The sequence below is a fragment of the Solanum tuberosum genome, unplaced genomic scaffold (genome assembly GCF_000226075.1).
Source record: "Solanum tuberosum cultivar DM 1-3 516 R44 unplaced genomic scaffold, SolTub_3.0 scf00119, whole genome shotgun sequence".
In the NCBI taxonomy this organism is placed as follows: Eukaryota; Viridiplantae; Streptophyta; class Magnoliopsida; order Solanales; family Solanaceae; genus Solanum; species Solanum tuberosum.
The window spans coordinates 1,412,444-1,428,299 of NW_006239045.1; the positions used below are offsets into that span (position 1 = coordinate 1,412,444).

At 29.5% G+C, this 15,856-nt stretch overlaps 1 protein-coding gene across 1 annotated transcript; it reads left to right on the top strand.

Moving 5' to 3' along the window:
- Positions 1-8,123: 8,123 nt before the first annotated feature.
- LOC102604523 (serine/threonine-protein kinase-like protein CCR4) lies at positions 8,124-10,740 on the top strand. Its single transcript, XM_006350281.2, has one exon. The coding sequence runs from the start codon at positions 8,274-8,276 to the stop codon at positions 10,620-10,622; it is 2,349 nt and encodes a 782-aa protein (XP_006350343.1). The 5' UTR covers positions 8,124-8,273; the 3' UTR covers positions 10,623-10,740.
- Positions 10,741-15,856: the final 5,116 nt, after the last annotated feature.

Here is a 15,856-nt window from a genome sequence, read left to right on the forward strand (position 1 = left end):
TTTTTTCCTTTTTTGATGTTTTATGTTCCATGTTTTTCTCTTTTTTATTATTAAGTATTTGTATTCTTTCAGATTATCATAATAAAATAAATACATAAATCATCCTTTTAACAAAATAAAATATTGTCATTTTTAATAAATAGTTAAAATGTTGCTAATGAGTCCCACTAAAGACTTAAATATTGCTGTTTTGCTAATTTTCCCGTTGTTTTATACATAAAATAAGTTAGCTCATAATCAAATGTCAAACATGGTACACATTAAGTATACATCATTTAATATATACATAACTCATTTCCAAATCAACTATGAAACGTTCCTACCCGTTGCGAGATCTAACAAGCGGGTTAACTGCTTTGCAGGATAATAATGTGACTGTGTCATTGGTTTAATTATATTTCCCAACCTTTTTGCTATGATTATGGTATGATTTTGTGTTGCTTAATATTGCTTGAGTATATAATATGCTTAAATGTAAATGATTTGTGGTTAACACTCACTTGGAAAAGTTGAACTAAGATAGGCATAAACTAATGAGTAAATTTTTGGTTTAGCAAACACAAATTATATTAGCGCTTTATAGCTATATTTTTGCTATTTGCGCTCTATAGCAAACATAGTTTGTTATGGAGCATCAAATTGTATAAAATCACATGTAGCATCTGATTGTATAAAATCGCAGGCATCTGATTTCTATAAATCACAGCGATTTGTATAAATCGGATATCTATGTCTATGAAAATTGTGTTGTATATGTATATGTTCTTTGTGTTTGTATATCTGCATAAAATTTGAATTCGTATACAATTGAATCGAGTTAAAATAGTTGTATTTGTATATCAAATCTCTCTCGCTTTATACAAACACAAATTAGTATTTTGTATAAAGCGAGAAAGACAAAAGAGAACTGGGCAGAGGAAGATTTGTATTTATATAATTATAAGTGTATAGGACAAAGAGATATGTATTTGTATATACAGTTCTCTCTCGCTTTATACAAACACAAACACAATTTATACATTTGTGTTTGTATAAAGTGAGAGAGGCGAGGGAGAGTGGCAAGCGAGAGATTCTGGGGAGAGAGGTGAATGACAAAGTGTTTGTTATGAATTAGAATTAAATGAAATTATAGTTATAACATTTATTTTGAATTAATAATTTGTTATTTCATACCATTTTTCATAAACTAATTGACAAGGAATTAGGATATTTCAAGGAGTTGATTAACTCAATTTATTGAATTCAGCTTAGGGATATCAATATATATTTTTTCATTCATGTGGATGTGGTTATTCAATTGGGGTTTGATAAAAGAGAAATCTCAACAGATTTGGAAAATCTTAACTAAGATAAGTACTTATTGGAAAAACAATTATTACTCTGGTTCAATTACATTTTAATACGTTCTACATATCTTTAATTTAGAACTACAAAACTCAATTTTCAACATTAATATTCGTGTTAGTTCACTGATTCAGTATATAACAAGATTTTAGGCTCACTAGATAATTATTCTTACAGCTAGTATTGCTTTATGTATCTACTAATCTCTCAGTCCACTTTTATTTGTCATGTGACGCTTTTCAAAAGTCAAAGTGACTAATTTTCAAATTTAAATTAGATTACATTAATTTAATATTTTAAACAAAGATTTTAGATATTCAAAAACTATACGAAAAGTACTATAAATTGTATTTTTTTACTTATCAATATGATGAAAAAATACATAGTAAAATGTTAGTCAATTTTTTTAAATTAGACTCTAAAAAAAGAATTTAAGACAATTAAAAGTAGACGGAGGAAGTATTATCTATGTTTCTAACTGACCATTACTCATTTTAGGCAATAATTGGGTGTGATCAAAGAAAAAGACATCAGAACTAAAATTGATATTTGGTCAATATTTCAATTAGTTGAAAATTGACTATTTGACTAGTTGGATCCTTCTATTTGAATTTTCAGCATCCTACTTAGTTAGTGTTGTTTTATGTTTTAGCTAAGCAGATATATGTTATATTTTCAACTTTTTTTTTTTTTGGCTGGGGGTCGAGAGTAAAACGCTTCTTATCAACATAAAAAATAATAAGGTTTTCACCGTTTTTTTTTTCACACTTCAAAAATTTTTGGGAAAAAAGAGGAAACTTTCAAAAATGACTGTAGTTTGGGGTTGAATTAGAGATCTATAGATGTAATTTGCTTAATTACGAATTATAGGTACATGTTAGGGGAGGAGAGAGGCGAGCGACACTAGGAGAGAGAGGAGAGAGGTTGAATACATGTTGAATTCATTGTATCAGGTTGTATCACGAATACAATTGATACAACTGATTTGTATCAAGATGATGAATACAATTGTATTCATTGTGGGAGGAGAGAGACGAGGGAGAAGAGAGGATGAATACATATTGTATTTGTTGTATCACAAATACAATTGATACAAAATAAAATTACAAATATAATTGTTTGAATACAATTGATTTGTATCATATATAGAATATAATTGTATCAAATGTACTAACGAACACATTTGTGTCGATGAATACAATAGGCAGAATACAAATTATCATAATACAATTGATACAGAATATTTATACATGAGTTGATACGTAACACAAAATACAGCTGATAAGAAAAACAAATACATATGATACATAATACAAAATGCAATTATCATATTTATGTGGAATGTTTTTTGGGCGGGAAAGAGAGACGTCGAGAGAGGCAAGGGAGAGAGGAGAGAGAAATTTTCTATAAACCCTACATATAGTTATAGATTTCAGTTTTTTAAATTAGAGTGATTTATGGTAAATACATATTACATGTTTGCCTTGTTATGTAATTTTCCAAAAAAAAATAATAATCCAACTTTCAATCTTAACTAGTTCAAGGGGTCGTTTGATTCTAGCTGATGTTTGAATTTACACGAGAATTTAATACTCTCTCCATTCCCTTTTAGTTATTATGTTACGCTTTTCGAAAGTTAATTTGACTAATTTTCAAAGTTATAAATTACATTAATTCGATATTGTAGACTAAAAATTTAGATATTCAAAATTTTTACGAAAAGTAGTATAAATTGCAGTTTTTTTTGCATATTAATATGATGAAAAAATATATCATAAAATGTTAATCAAAGTTCTTATCTTTAATTCTAAAAAAAAGAAACTATGACAAGTAAAATAGGACACACGGTTGGAGTATGTGGTTTAACGAATTATGATATGACAGCTTAAGCTAGATTTCTGCCACGAATAGTTGAGAATTTTAAAGGATACTCATTTTGATTTGTTAAAAATAAAAAAATTATTTCAGTATAAGGATTAAGTCTTAATGAAACTAATAATTAAAATAGAGAAACTCATCGGTCAATTAATTTATTGATTACATTCATCTTCTTCTTTAATTATTATTAATGTTTTATTAGCTTTTTTCTTGGACAGCAAATCGCAACGTAATTGTCTACGTCACACGAAGCACCGACAAATTTGAAAATGGAACTTATAAAAGAAAATGTTTAAAATGTTTATTAGGAAAAGGAAAGAACAAGCAAAAGAAACACAATCAAATAATGAAAAAATAAAGTAACATTGATTGTACATGTTAGAAATAAACTAGATACAAGAGCCCGTGTTGGTATATTTTTTTTTTAATCTTAATTTATGTGACATAGATAGAATTTAAAGAGTCAAATCAAATTTTTATATAATTTTTTAGATGTTACAAATTGTTAATTATTGTGATTTATATTTCCTTTTACGTAAATTTTACATAATATATATTACTCTCTCTATCTCAATTTATGTAGTGTTGATAGAATTTTTAGAGTTAACCAAATTTTCTACAAGTGCTTTAAATTTTTAAGTTGTGATTTATGTTACATTTAAGTCATTTCCAAATAATACAGGCTATACTTTCTCTGTCCTAATTTTTTTTTTGTCCCAATTCATATGACACATGTAGAATTTCAAGAGTCAACTAAATCTTTTATATGTTTTGAATTTGGAGAGACATTTGATTTTTTTATATGATTTAAATATTTTCAGTTGTTAATTATTGTGATTTATATTATTATTTTTTATGTGTTTTTCAAATAATATATATTACTTTAATTATTCAAATTTATGTGGTATAGAATTTAGAGAATCAATTAATTTTCTTTTATAATTTTTCAATATTTCAAATTGTCATTTTTTTAGATATATAGTACTTCCTTTGTCCAACAATAGTTGTTCACTATACTATTTTGAGATGTCCAACGATACTTTTTCACTTTATGAAATCAATAGATTATCTTACACTTAGTTTCTAGTTTACTCTTATAATAATTATAGTCATTTTTCTATTATATTTTTCAAGTCATTGTATTTATTATATTCAAAGAGTAATATAGTTAAATTACCCTTCTATTTATAGTTTCTTAAGAAGTGTGCAAAATCAATAGTGGACAAATTGTTGGACAGATGGAGTACTTTTTACTTTGTTTTCAAATAAGAAATGTTACTTTATGTGTCTCAATTTATGTAGCACCGATAAAATTTCAATAGTCAATTAATTTTTGTAGATCTTTCAAATGTTTAAAGTGGTTAATTATCATGATTTATAAAAAATAATAATAAACATACAAATATATTGTTAAAATGTACAAAAACAAAAGGCATAAGGCACAACATTCTAACAATAAACATATATATTGTTAAAATGTACAAAACAAAAGGCATAAGGCACAACATTCCAAAGCAAATCAATTACTTACTATAATATATTTTTTAATACATTCAATTGTAGGAAAAGACGGGTATGTCATATCATGTCAAAATTAAGTGGAGGTCACAATGGGCAATGAAATATGATCTTTGAAGGACTAAAAATATCTCTATAGTAGAAGAAAAACAAAGCATCAATAATATTAACCAATTAGAAAAAAGAAGTCAGCTCAAATGACTAAACTACCCTCAGCAGGCAAACAGGTACGTTGACCTTTTACCTGCTTGAGCTGGTGAAACTCCCTTTTAGAAGTCATTTGGTACAAACATTAATAACATAGGAATTAATAATGCAGAAATTATTAATGCATGAATTAATAATAGAGGGTTAGTAATGCAAAGACTATTTTTTTATCAAGTATTTGGTTCATCGTTTCCCACTTAATTTTGTGTTTGGACGAACACTCTAGTTACAAATAGCTTCTTTCCAATTATACCCTTGATTTATTATGAAATTTTCTATTTTATGTAATTGGGTTAAGGTAGATAAATGCTTGACAATTATTTTTTTTTGTGGCATTCTAACTAGCTAAGAGAAGAACAATTTTATTGCCATATTTGCTATTTTCTCACTTGAATTATTTGAGGGCAAATAATTGTCATCTTAATAAATTCATTACTCACAAAACATTAATTTTCAATTTAAAAAAGATAGATCACCTACTTTTAGAACCGAAAAGACGGTAAACGAAAATCAAATAAACCATCTACGTTTACACATAAAAATTGCAAGTTGTTCAAAATACAATTAATTAGAAAACGATATTAATGCATTTCAATTAAGATCACAAAAGTCGTGTGGTGATATATTTGTCTTTTCAATTAGTAAATGTTAAACAAGTCACATTTCAAATATTGCATTGGCTTGTGTTGGATTTATTTAGCGAAAAATAACTCTCTCTAAATAATAAAATTTGTAAGCTAATTTATTTAAATAAATTTACTAGTACAAATATAAAACATAAAATCAAGAAAACAAATAAAATGATTCAAAAGATTTAAGTGGGTATTTTTTACTTTACTTAGATTAATCCTGTGGTATTAAACCATATGTATTACTAATACCACCAAATGAAATGTATTAGTTATACATCCTCTAATACTATGTAGGATGTATAACTCATCCATGAAATAGTTATACATAAGCCCAAAATTCCTATTAAACATAGTACTAAATAATATCATACATAATATATATGGATTATTTATCCTAGTACTCCCTCCCAAACAACCCCCAAATAGTATAATAGAGTATTGATAAGGTCTATTCATGGTTAGTTCTATCTCCTCATAAAAATTTAGCGTATAAATATATCATTACGAGGGTAGAAAAAAAGAAGAAGTTTTCACAATAATATGACCATTAGTATTTACACAAAACACATTTTGTATCTACTAGACGATATATGCTGGTTGTGGATAAAAGAAATTTATCCATTTTATGAGAATTTCTGACGATTAGTAACGTAAGTTATGATTGTCATAGATTTATTTTCACTAAATTTTTTTTTTGTAAATTTCTAAATCACTTAGTATTTTTTTATTAAATGCTACTACATTGGATCAGGGTCAGACTTCTGTTCTGGCAATAGACATGATTTGTAAAATTATTGACTAAGAAATACTTATGTAAGACATTGTTTTATGAGTAAAGCTCACGTTACCCCTTTAATATTTTGATTTGAGAGACAATACCCTCTTCATATTTTGAATGGGACAATGAATCATCTTAATCTTAAATTATTGACTAATAATGAGTTGATTTATTACAAACATTTTTAAAATGTCAAAAATGGCCTTCAATTGATATGAATTATATCATATACTCTTCTAAATAATTTTTTTTTTTTAAAAAAAGCAATAAATATCAATGCATAAAAATTAACTCCATACCTCTTTTTTTTTTCCCCACGAGAGGTCTCGCACACAATTTCATCAAACATTATTGGATATCATAGAGGATTCCTTTGTACATTGACATATTTGGGATACATTACATTAGTTTTTTGGTTTTCGTTATAACCTTGATAGTTTGAAAATGATTCATTTAGCATACATACATGATACATTGACATTTCAAGTAGAGGATTAAAAAATATATAAGCTGACATGAAAATTCAACACAATATGTGCGACAATGCTTGTTAATTATGCTAATTTATACATTCAAAAGTCACATAGAACAAGTGTTACTTATGCAAATATGTATTTCAAAAAATGAAGAAGAGTTGAATCCACCCTTTCCGTATCTCCTCTAATGAAAAATCGATGCCATCATCAACAAAAAATAAACTTTCTGAAAGTAGAGTGGAAAATAATATAGTATATTATTTTCATGTATTAAGGAATATATATAAGAGCAATTTGAGTACTAAATAGGAGTAATTAATATAGTGAGGATGAAGTTACAATTGATGGTGCAGTCAGAAGTCAGAATCAAATAGAGACCCAAAATATCGCTACGGAAGCTGTCAACTTAGCTAACAATTTTATATATACGTAGAATAGTAAGCTATATTGACCAAATTTGCCTATTATTTCTATTTTTAACCTTCAAGCAGAGGTCACCACCCCCCTCCCTTTTAAGATTTTTTTTTTTGAAACTTCGAAGGTTTTAAATTTGGTTGTTCAAAATATTTGAAAAATATATATTTTCTAAGATAAAGAAAATAAGTTGTATAAGTGATATTTCAAGTTTATTTTTTTTTCCCTACGCACCTAATCCTCCCAAACCCCACCCCTTTACCGACCCTGAACTCCCACTATCTATTTCATCATGTCTGCATATTGTTTGTTTTAATAGATAACATGTCTTGAAGTAATATTTTCTTGCTTACTGACCTAACACTAAAAAATAAGTAAGAAAATTACTTGTTTCCAAAATAACATTTTCAAGGAAATATTTCCTTCATACCAAACACATCAAATTATTGAGAAAGAAGTATTAAAAACACTTTTAAACTCCGCAAAAATTATTAATTTGAACCTCAAACTATTGACCGCCTTAAAAAAATCCTTTTACTTGATTAATTGAACTTAAATACACCTCTATCTTACAACATGAGTGAAATACAACTTTGAATTCTCACCAAATTTAGGAGTGTTTTCAATCCATCTCTCGATTTTTTATGAAGAATCTCATACTTTTATAAGAGTTTGAGACCACTTGTTATGTCATGTGATAAATCAAAAGTGTATCTAAATTTAATAAATTTATTAATAATTTGAGGACGAAACTAAAAATTTGTGTAATGCAGTAATAATAGTTGAGTAAAAGATTTTCAAAAGGCATATGGGCCCTTTGCCCATTAATTTTTCCAAATTTCTTATGAAGGGACTTGGTCTTTGGTCCTCAGTCCTCACTATATGCCATTTCTAAATCCGCGTTTTCCTTTACTTTGATTCTTCTTTCAAATCACCTCTTCTTAAAGCTACTACTTCAAACATCTCATTGACAAAAACCCCTTTCTCTAAAAACACCATGAAAGCATCTTTCATCTCACCATTTCTATGGCCATTCTTGTTCAAAAAACTCACTTTTTATTTTCTTTAATTTTCATTTTTTCCCTTTCTTTCCAACCCATTTCTTCACTTTCCACTATTGCCATTTCCAAAACTTCTAATCAAACATTAGTTTGTGCATTGATTTCCTCTTCCTCATATCCCCAAGAATCATCTCTCAATTGTACTAGTTTCCCTCAGGGTATTCAAATCCCTTTAAACCCTTCTGTTTCCTTTACTGGAATTGTGGGTGGAAATGGTTCCCTTTGTGGGTTAACCTCTTCTTCTAATTCAATCATGGTGTGTTGGAGGTTTTCAAATAATGGGACTGATTTGAATTATAGAAGGGTTTATATTGGCCCATTGCTTACAAATCTTGATTCTGGAAATTCCCATGTTTGTGGAATTGTTAATGGAACCAATAGGCTTCAGTGTTGGCAGTGGCATGGATTCAGTTTGTCAAATAACAGTTCGATAACTTCAAATCTTGCTGTTGGAGAAGATTTTGTTTGTGGGTTGTTGCCATCGGGTCAAATTCAATGTCTAGGAAGCTTTAGAAATGTTATTGATGCTGTTCCTTCAGGGAATTACAGTGAAATTGCAGCTGGTTCTCAATATGCTTGTGCCATCTCCATGAATGGTAGTTTGGCTTGTTGGGGAAATATGGTAGTAGAAAAGCCTGTTGACCAATTCAAGTCTCTTGCTTTAGGTGATACTAGGGGTTGTGGTTTGAGGGTTAATGGGAAAGTGGTTTGCTGGGGTGAAAATGGTTTTAGTCTCCCTTCAACTTTGAGTGAGATATCTTTTGAAACATTAGAAGCAAAACAAGATATTTTTTGTGGCATTGTGACCTCAAATTATTCATTGTTCTGTTGGGGAAATGAGATTTTCAATTCAAATCCAGTAGTCTTTGAAGAAGCTGTTCCAGGACCATGTACCACTTCATGTCCTTGTGCACCTTTAGGTAACTATGCTAAGTTTTGTGGTCAAGAACTAATGATATGTGAACATTGTGTTTGGCCAGGATTTGGTCAGAATCCCCCAATTGTTAACGGGTCAGGTCCTTCGCCACCGCCATTATCCCCACAGCCAACGCCAACGCCAATGCCAATGCCAACGCCATCTCAGTGGAATACGAGAAATGTGGCATTTCTCGTGGTAGGTTGTGTTGGATCCTTAATGATGTTGAGTGTTGTTGTTATAATGTTTCTCAAGTATTGCAAGATTAGAGGATGCAGAGTACACGACTCTGGCCGCCTTGATGAGGTCGGGACACCTCCACAGCAAGGCAGCCAGGCATCTCAAGTTCAAGATCAATTAGGTCCTCAGCCATCAATCTTGGAAAAAAGACCAAGTATATTCCATAGCATGGGAAATGGGGGTCACTTAGAAGAATTTTCCTTGCAAGTGTTACTTCAAGTGACGAATAACTTCTCCGAAGAGCACAAAATCGGGACAGGAAGCTTTGGTTCTGTTTATCATGCTACATTAGATGATGGTCGCGAAGTAGCCATAAAAAGGGCAGAAGCTTCAGCCTCATCTTCCTATGCTGGTGGTTCAAAGTATAGACAAGAGGACAAAGACAGTGCATTCCTCAATGAGCTAGACTTCTTGTCACGACTCAATCACAAGAACCTCGTTACACTATTTGGCTATTGTGAAGACAACAACGAACGCGTCTTGGTTTTCGAGTACATGAACAATGGCACTCTCCATGACCATCTCCACAAGCTTGAGACCTCGTCACTAATATCATGGACTGCTAGGATCAAGGTAGCATTGGACGCAGCCCGTGGGATCGAGTACCTCCACGAGTACGCAGTCCCAGCTGTCATCCACCGAGACATCAAGTCATCCAACATATTGCTCGACACCAATGGGAACGCCAAGGTGTCTGATTTCGGACTGTCCCTAATGGGACCACAAGAGGACGAATCACACCTTTCTTTGCGTGCAGCGGGGACGGTGGGTTACATGGACCCTGAGTACTACAGATTGCAACAATTGACAACAAAGAGTGATGTGTATAGTTTTGGAGTAATGATGCTAGAGTTGTTGTCAGGTTACAAGGCAATTCACAAGAATGAGAACGGTGTACCAAGGAATGTGGTTGATTTTGTCGTGCCATACATAGTGCAAGATGAGATTCATAGAGTGTTGGATGGTAGAGTACCACCACCAACACCATTTGAGATAGAGGCAGTGTCATATGTAGGTTATCTTGCAGCTGATTGTACTACATTAGAAGGTAGAGATCGACCAACAATGACTGAAATTGTAAATAACCTTGAAAGAGCCTTGCAAGCATGTTTGACAACTCCAAATTTCTCTCGATCCAACACCGATTCATCCACATAATCATATCATTACTTGGCTTTGGATTGTGTATATTGTAATTACAACATTTTTCTTATTTGTATTTAATCATTTTCTCAAACTTTACACACCATTTCTTTCCTAAATTTATCCTTGTCTACTCTATTGGTTTCGATTCATGCCACTTTTTAGCTTGCTAAGAAAAATAAAATTGACCAACTATTTGGATAATTAGATTAATCTTTATAGAAAAAATCGTCATTCTGATTAACAGTAAAATTTGTAAAAAATGGTTTAAGGCAAGCGGGTTAATATCGATCATGTTCTCACCCATTCTGACTAAACAACGTGTCATGGACTGACCCATCCTTTTTCGACACCCCCAACCCCCAATTCAATTAGAAAATTGATCTTGAGCAATTACATTACAAGTAATGTTAGGTATAATTTTCTTCAACAAAAATAGTAAAACAATATACATTTTATTGTAAGTCAAAATTTACATTACTTTGAACCTAGGGAAGTAAAGAAAAACCAAACATTTTATGTAAATAATACCTACCACCAAGTGAACTTAAGAAATGTGGATGACAGAATTGGTTAATTCAAAATTTTCTATACATTTTTATTACAATATCAAAGTCGGTTTTGGCAATTAATACCTAAAGTCAAAGAGGCAAACATTGAAAAACAAATAAACTATAGAGTTTACCAACTAGTTTGGTCCCTTTTTTGGTTTTATAGAGTGATTAGGTCACATAATAGAGAAAATGCGCATAGAAATATGCAACAAAATAATATTCCAATTGATCTATCTTTTCTTGTTTTGTATGCTTGAACTAGCCTCAAGTTATTTTATAGTTTAACTATCATTAAAAGGTCTAAGCATTAGTGTGTACTTGAAGAAATTTTGTATATAAAGTTTCTAGATATTAAAAGAGCATGTAATTTGGTTCCAAATTATTGAAAAGTATTGATGAAGAAAAAGTCAACTTGGTATGACAAAGGCAGATTATAAGGTCACCTTCTTCTCTTTTTAGTTTAATATTTTTGGCCAAGTCAAGTCACCATAATTGCAAATTCAATTATTTGATGGACTCTTACCGCGCCAAGTTTTTCTACTTAACATTGGAGCTCCAACTAAAGTTGGTCACGCATTGCAGTCTACAGGAACCATTTTGGGGCACTCCCAATATGATTTCTTCATATACAGGGCTCAAACTTGAAATATTTGATTAATGATGGAGCAGTCTTATTACTTATATGTGTAAAAATTATTAAATACATATAAATAATAAATTTTAAATTCATTAAATTAAAAGGATTATTATAAAATCAAAACATAAATTCTTAAAATTATGAATAAGCCTTTGCAGCCTACAGGAACCATTTTGGGGCACTTCCAACATGATTTTCGGTATATCCAGAGCTCAAACTCGAGATATGTGATTAACGATGAAGCAATCCCACTACTTATATGTGTGAAAATTATTAAATACACATAAATTTTAAATTTATTAAATTAAAAGGGTTGTTATAAAATCAAAACACAAATTCTTAAAATTATGAATAAGCCTTTATTTTCAAAGCATTCAGCTCGCAAAAGAAAAGAACCTAATCCATTGAAATTTAACGTCCAATAGTAAATATTTTATATCTTTTAAATAATACAAATGTCTTCTATGTACACAATTTGATGATTGCAAGTTTTTTTTTTTTTTTTTTACCTAAATGAGCTAGACAGTCTATAATATGTCACGTTTACAGGGAAGCAATATTTTATACTATTAGGGGCCGTTTGGTACAAAGATCAATAATGTAGGGATTAGTAATGCATGGATTGGTAATGCATGAATTAGTAATGCAGGGATTATTTTAATCAAGTGTTTGGTTCATTGTTTCTCACCTAGTTATGTGTGTGGTTTAAAGCTCTACAAAAATAATTCTTTCCAATTATACTCTTGAGTTATTATGGGATTTTCTATTTCATGTAGTTGGGTCAAGGTAGATAATTGACGGACAATATTATTTTTTTATAGCATTTTAACTAGCTAGGAGAATAAAATATTTATTGCCATGTTAACTATTTTCTCACTTAAATTATTTGAGGGAAAATAATTGTCATCTTAATAAATTGGAGTTAATATCTCAAAAGGTCACACAACTATAATAATTTATAGAGAAAATTTATTGAACTTTGTTTTGTGTCAATAAATTAAAAAAAACACTCTTTATCATAAAATAAAATAAAAATAAGAAATAAAATAAATAAAATAAATTAAACTATTTTTATACTCGAGATGTTTTTTAAAAAAAATTATTTTGAAAATTGATTAGATTCTGATGGAGGAAACGATCATCATCATATAAAATTAAATTATTTTGTCTAATTTGAATAATTTTTATTTTTATTTTTTTGAGTGTAATAGTTTCTTAACTAAAATATAAAACTGTTATCTGAAAGAAAAATTCATTTGAAAGTAAGTGGAAACTCAATTTTAATGCATTGCTTTACTGGTATTTCTGATTTCTTTCATGAGTGGATTTCCATGATTTCTGCAGATGCTACTTGGTCACCAGGTCCAAGTTGTGCAAATGAAGATAATAATCTATATATAAGACTTGTGAATTGTTCTTAAATTCATACATCAACATTAGCATATCAGCCGGATTATAATATTTTATATTAATAATAAATAGATTAAATAACTCATATTTTAGCAACAAAAAACTTTGTCTAAATAATAAAATTCGTAAGCTAATTTATTTAAATAAATTTATTAGTATAAATATAAAACATAAAATCAAGATAATAAACAAAATGATTAAAAGGGTTTGAGGGGGTATTTTTGTCTTTACCTAGATTAGTCCCATGGTATTAGATCTCATGTATTACGAATATCACCAAATGGAAGGTATTAGTTATACACCCTATAATACCATGTAGGGTGTATAACTAATTCATGGATTAGTTATACATAGACCTAAAATTCTTACCAAACATAGGACTAAATAATACCACACATAATACTTGAACTATTTCTCCTAATACTCCCTACCAAACGACCCCTTAGTATCTGTGTTGCATATTTATCTCAAATAATAATGTGTTTATTATATTTTTCATACAATCAACATATTTTAAAAGTTTAGAAATTGATATTGTGCAACATAAAAAAATTGTTGTAATGAAATAAGAAATTCTTGCTAAATAAATATAATAAATCGTCGAACTTATCACATATAATTATAGTCATATCTTGTCATGCAATTATAATGTGACCAAAATTGAGAGAAGAAAAAAATGACAAACATAAATACAATTAAATATGATAATAGTTAGATGAAGAAGGAATTAAATAATAGAAGAGACTTTGAAATCAACAATTGAACACTACCATTTATCATGATTTATATGATGTTGTCCAATATTGTCTTAATTTATACTCCCTCTATTCCTATTACATGTCGTCCTTATTAAAAGAAAATAGATGTTCTTTAATACTTATGATCATTTCACAAAATCAATACATAAATAATACTCCCTCTGTCTCAATTTATGTGACTTACTTTTCTTTTTAGTCAGTCCCAAAAAGTATGACACATTTCTATATTAAGTAACAATTTAACTATAAAATGTCTATTTTACCCTTAATGAAATGATTTACAGCCATACAAATTTCTATCATTCATTTTGGACCACAAGTTTTAAAGTCTTCCACTCTTTCTTAAACTATGTGCCGAGTCAAACTACCTCACATAAAATGAGACGGAGGGAGTACTATTTTTCCTATTTTACCTTTGAGAGTTATTAACCCTGAAAATATGAATTAGGAAAACTAAATGATTAATTCATGTAACTAAATGATTAATTCATGTTTGTTGGTCAAATAAATAAATTAAAATAAATTAATTTATGTTCATCTATCGAAAACTTGTTTTCAAGAGAATACTAAATAAGGGTACAATGAGAAACTTACCTAATTTCTTAAGAGACGTGAAATCTAAAATAATGGCATATAAATAGGAACAGAGGGAGTAGTTTACAAGACCAACTTTTTCCTTCATTAAATATGAGAAAATGAAAAGATTAGAGTTTCATAAATTAATTTGTAGAAATGAAGGGTCTTGAAATCATGATCTATTAATTTTCATCTTTCTTAATATTTTTCTCATTTAATTGCATTTAAAAGTCCATTCAACTTTTGACTTAACACCTTTCCATTAGTATTAAGTAGAGAAAATGGCCAAATGCCCTCCTAATCTATAGCCGGATTTCCAACTACACACTCATACTTCACGGGGGTTGTATCACCCCCCTGAATTGTTTAAAATTGGAATTATTACCTCCCTGAACGCTTACCTGGCAAAGTGAGTGTATCTCACTCTCTTTAAGAGAGTGAAGACCAAAAACCAGTATTAAATTTTTATTTTATTTTCTTAAATATAATGTATCTTTTTTCTTCTTCTTTTTCTTGATTTTTTTCTTCTTTCATTAGCAATTGGATTGAGCATCAATGGCAGCACCAAATTTCTTCACTATCTTGAAAACATCACTATCACTACATTAATGATACACCACAAATCATTTACAGCAATTTCACTCATTACTCTCCACAATCAAGAATTATATATCAAAAATCTTTGATTTATGTATCAAAAATCTTTTAAATCAAAGAAAATTCAAGCTTGGATAAGCTTAATACAGGGATACCCAAATGATTTTCTTCAATAAACTTTCAATACTAGGATAATTTTTTATCCTATATTTAATTCCTAACAAATCCACTACTAATTTTAATAACCGGGCAATTTCCAGCGAAACCACTCTAAATCTTCTCCAAATTGCCCTAAATTTTAGATATAAGCTTCCCTCGGAGTTTCGATTCTTTTGATATATTACCCACTCAAAAAGGTGCTCGTTGTGGCAAGTTGAATTTTTAGCTCAAGCTTTTGAACTAACTTTAATGGAGGTTTCAAGTTAATACTTCACATTTTAAACCATGAGCTTCAGTTTTCAATTCTCAAACATAAAGAACTCTTCAAATCATCTGAAAGTTGCTCCCACTTCAAGAATATAGATTCAATAATTTCATATGGAAGCTTGTCGATTTCCATGAAATTCCGGTGTTTCTTCAAATCTAAAAATCGCAACCATAAACTCAATCAAACTCAATGTATTTAGCTTCAAATAATTAGCAGCCATCTATGTTATCAACATGTTTCAAATTTGAAGATCCAAAATACATTCATAAACTTAGACCTTAAATTGTTTT